The following is a 3,057-nucleotide window of genomic DNA, read 5'->3' as shown; positions in this document are numbered from 1 at the left end:
AATTTAACTGAATTCATTTGATACTATATTATATATGTGCATCATGCTTTTGAAAGAAGTAAGAACTTTAAAATATACTAGTATCATTTTCTAATATTTTGGTTTTATACCCGAAATTAAAATACAAGATACGATAATAATTACTATCTCAAATTTCTGTTTTAAATGAGAAATAATAATGTTTCAAGCATAAGCTGACAACTACTGATAAATCAAATGGTGTTTGTAAAATACTTTCAATGAGTCATGAATATAAATCTTTGAGCTCTGATGTAGTGCAAAACTTGGAAGAACAAAATAAAAAATAGAAGTCAATCTTTTAATTTTATATGTATACCGGTTGTTAGTGCTAATTTAGTATCATCTTGCGAACCATTTTGGATGGTGTAATATTCATAGAGTCATAGTCTAACTCTTAGTAACCTCATGAAATTTTATGACATTGTAACTTGTACATCAAAGGAACAGAATATACAAAACTTGTTGAATTTAACGTTTCCGGTCAAAGGGTTTAGACAAATGCAAGTAAATATTCTCATCAAACAAATAGAAGCGTCAAAAAAAGGATATTCGATACGGTTAAATCATTATCGCATTTGTCCCCAACAAGTAATGCAAAGAGATGAAATGCGTATTCACATGCATGCTAAATTGGAATCAATATTTTAAGTGTTTTGTATATGAATTGTAAAACCTTACATGATTTCTCATTTTTGAAATCAGATTAAACTGTTCAATCGTTAAGAGTACGAGTCATTTCCAAAACCATAAGAATTTCAATCTGTTTTGTTTTTATGACACTTGATATATTGCAACGCTCCCTTTTTTATATCCCAAACATACAATCTTCTTTTCCTTGCAGTAATACACTGCTCCTGGTTTATCAAGTTCATCCTGATCAGTGAGCAAGACCTTACTACCTTTCCCGTCATGGTGTATCAGAGTCAGGTTGTTAGACGATTCACATGAAACAAATACGTTCTGCTCATAGTCTACTGATATACCTCTTGGCTGGGAAATAGACTGATCCTTAAAGACCCAAATTTCTTGTCCATGTATACTACAGCAGTGTACTGTGTTGTTTCCTTGATCTGTATAGTATATCCTATCGTTTGTCGTTGCTATATAATACACACTTGAAAGATTGGTATCAATTGTATTGAATTTTTCCCCATTCAAGTCCATAACCACTATGCCTCTGGTCCTGGTAAGATATTCCCCAGCAGTAACTACCACATGGTACCTTCTTTCTTTCATTATCATTATTTCTATTGATAATCTCCAATTATTGAAATGACCCATAAGTACCAGCAATACGGTCGGTTGCTACAGCTGTAAGATCGTATGGTTCATCAGAGACAGGAATTTCACGAATGTTGTTCCCATCGATATTGTATTCTATTAGTTTACCACTTCCAAAATAGTCTGCAATTATGATTCTGTTGTCCGGTAGTACAATGCAACCCGTAATTGATTTGGTTGGTTGTTTTAAATCAAACTTCTGTTTCAGCTGCAAACTGATATTACAAATATCTTGCAGTGTTCCATGTATCTGTATCTGAGCCTGATCGACCTTTGCGTCTTTTAATTCTAGACCAGCCTTTGTTTCAGTAACTTTGATTACTCCAAAACGCTTAACCTCTTTCAGTAAGGAGTTAATCATGGGATGTATCTCTATTGCTATTCTGTTATTCGTAGAATCTTTTATCTCTTCTTTAAGTGAACCCATTTTTTCAAGTATTTTTATGTTCAACTGATGCGTTCCAAGAAACACTTTTAAGTCAGACTTAAACCGTTTCATTTGCAGTGTCTGCTCTCTAATATTTACTATTTCTTTCTCTATTTGCTTCAATCTATTAAGAATTTTAGTGTATTTAAATGTACAATTTACATGCTTGGATGTCAAATCTAGAAGCAGATTTCTTTCGAGTTCATCCAGGTATGTATTTAGACACATTCGCGTGTCTTTAATCATTTTTCTAATTGCTTGTTCCTCTTTGTCCATAGTTTTCAATGCCATTTTTCGGTCGTTTATGCAATCCTTGGCATTTTCCAAAGATTTTGAAATTGTCTCTTCCAAGTCTGAGAGAGCAATTGATTTTTTTGCGTGTTGAGATGCTTCGTCGATGGAGATGACATCTGAAGAGGCACACGATTTGTGTTCAGATGAAATACAGATGACGCATACCGGAGTGTCGTGCTTTTTGCAGTATAGATCTAGCCTTTTACCATGAATCCCACAGTTCAAATTTACTGCGATATCATGTATTTGAAAATAGTCCTCAATCGAAATCATCTTATGATTTCTAGAAACGTTCATAGATTTATGAGATTTCTCACATTCTTCACAAAAGCCTTCTTCGCAGATGGCACACCATTTCTTTGCGTTCTTTTTCGTATCATCATATCCACAAGGACCACACTTTGTATTCAATTTAGAAACCATACTGCCATCCTATTCAAGTATATGATATTCTTTTAAATATAACAGTCATTGAAATTGCTTTAATAAGATACGGAGGCCAAAGAACGTTTTCCAGAAGTTTGGAAGTATTCAGTAAAGAATTAAATCCAAATTTCTGATATTATTTATAAAAATTTTGCCAAAATTAGCTGACAGAAGTTAGTTTTTCAAATGAGAAAATTAAACTGTAGTGTTATGCTTTGCCTTCGTAAAACGTAATTGCATTTAAATCGTGTATCCTCTGTTTAATTTTCAACATGTTGTTTGGGTTCTTGTCGAAATTGAGATTAAACATTCTGTAAACATAACTTTCATGTTTGAAAACATCAGCTTTTTCATGAAATATTTTTCTGCCATTTGAATGCATCATAATTGGCAAAAGAAAAGGCAATTTCAATTCTGCATAATTTAGTTAAGGATTATTATGTTGATAAAAAAAAGATAGAAAGTAACTGCTTCACAACTAGATGATGAAAACAAAAAGTTGTTCTCTAGTGTTGAATGCAAACATTTGTGCAAAATAGCAATGTGTCACAATATCACTTTCACTCCTTTATGGGTGGATTTTACATAGATAAAATATAAAATGTAAA

General features: G+C 32.5%; 1 protein-coding gene across 1 annotated transcript; it reads right to left on the bottom strand.

Moving 5' to 3' along the window:
• Window positions 1–1,285: 1,285 nt before the first annotated feature.
• Window positions 1,286–2,446, bottom strand: LOC139510440 (tripartite motif-containing protein 12A-like). The gene has a single exon (XM_071297023.1). It carries the CDS (start codon window positions 2,444–2,446, stop codon window positions 1,286–1,288), a length of 1,161 nt encoding a protein of 386 aa, XP_071153124.1.
• Window positions 2,447–3,057: the final 611 nt, after the last annotated feature.

Source organism: Mytilus edulis, chromosome 2, assembly GCF_963676685.1.
Source record: "Mytilus edulis chromosome 2, xbMytEdul2.2, whole genome shotgun sequence".
NCBI classification, from domain to species: domain Eukaryota; kingdom Metazoa; phylum Mollusca; class Bivalvia; order Mytilida; family Mytilidae; genus Mytilus; species Mytilus edulis.
This window is presented reverse-complemented; position numbering and strand designations above follow the sequence as displayed.

Coding starts and splice junctions, on each gene's coding strand:
- LOC139510440 (XM_071297023.1), bottom strand. CDS start 2,446: ATGGTTTCTAAATTGAATACAAAGTGTGGTCCTTGTGGATATGATGAT.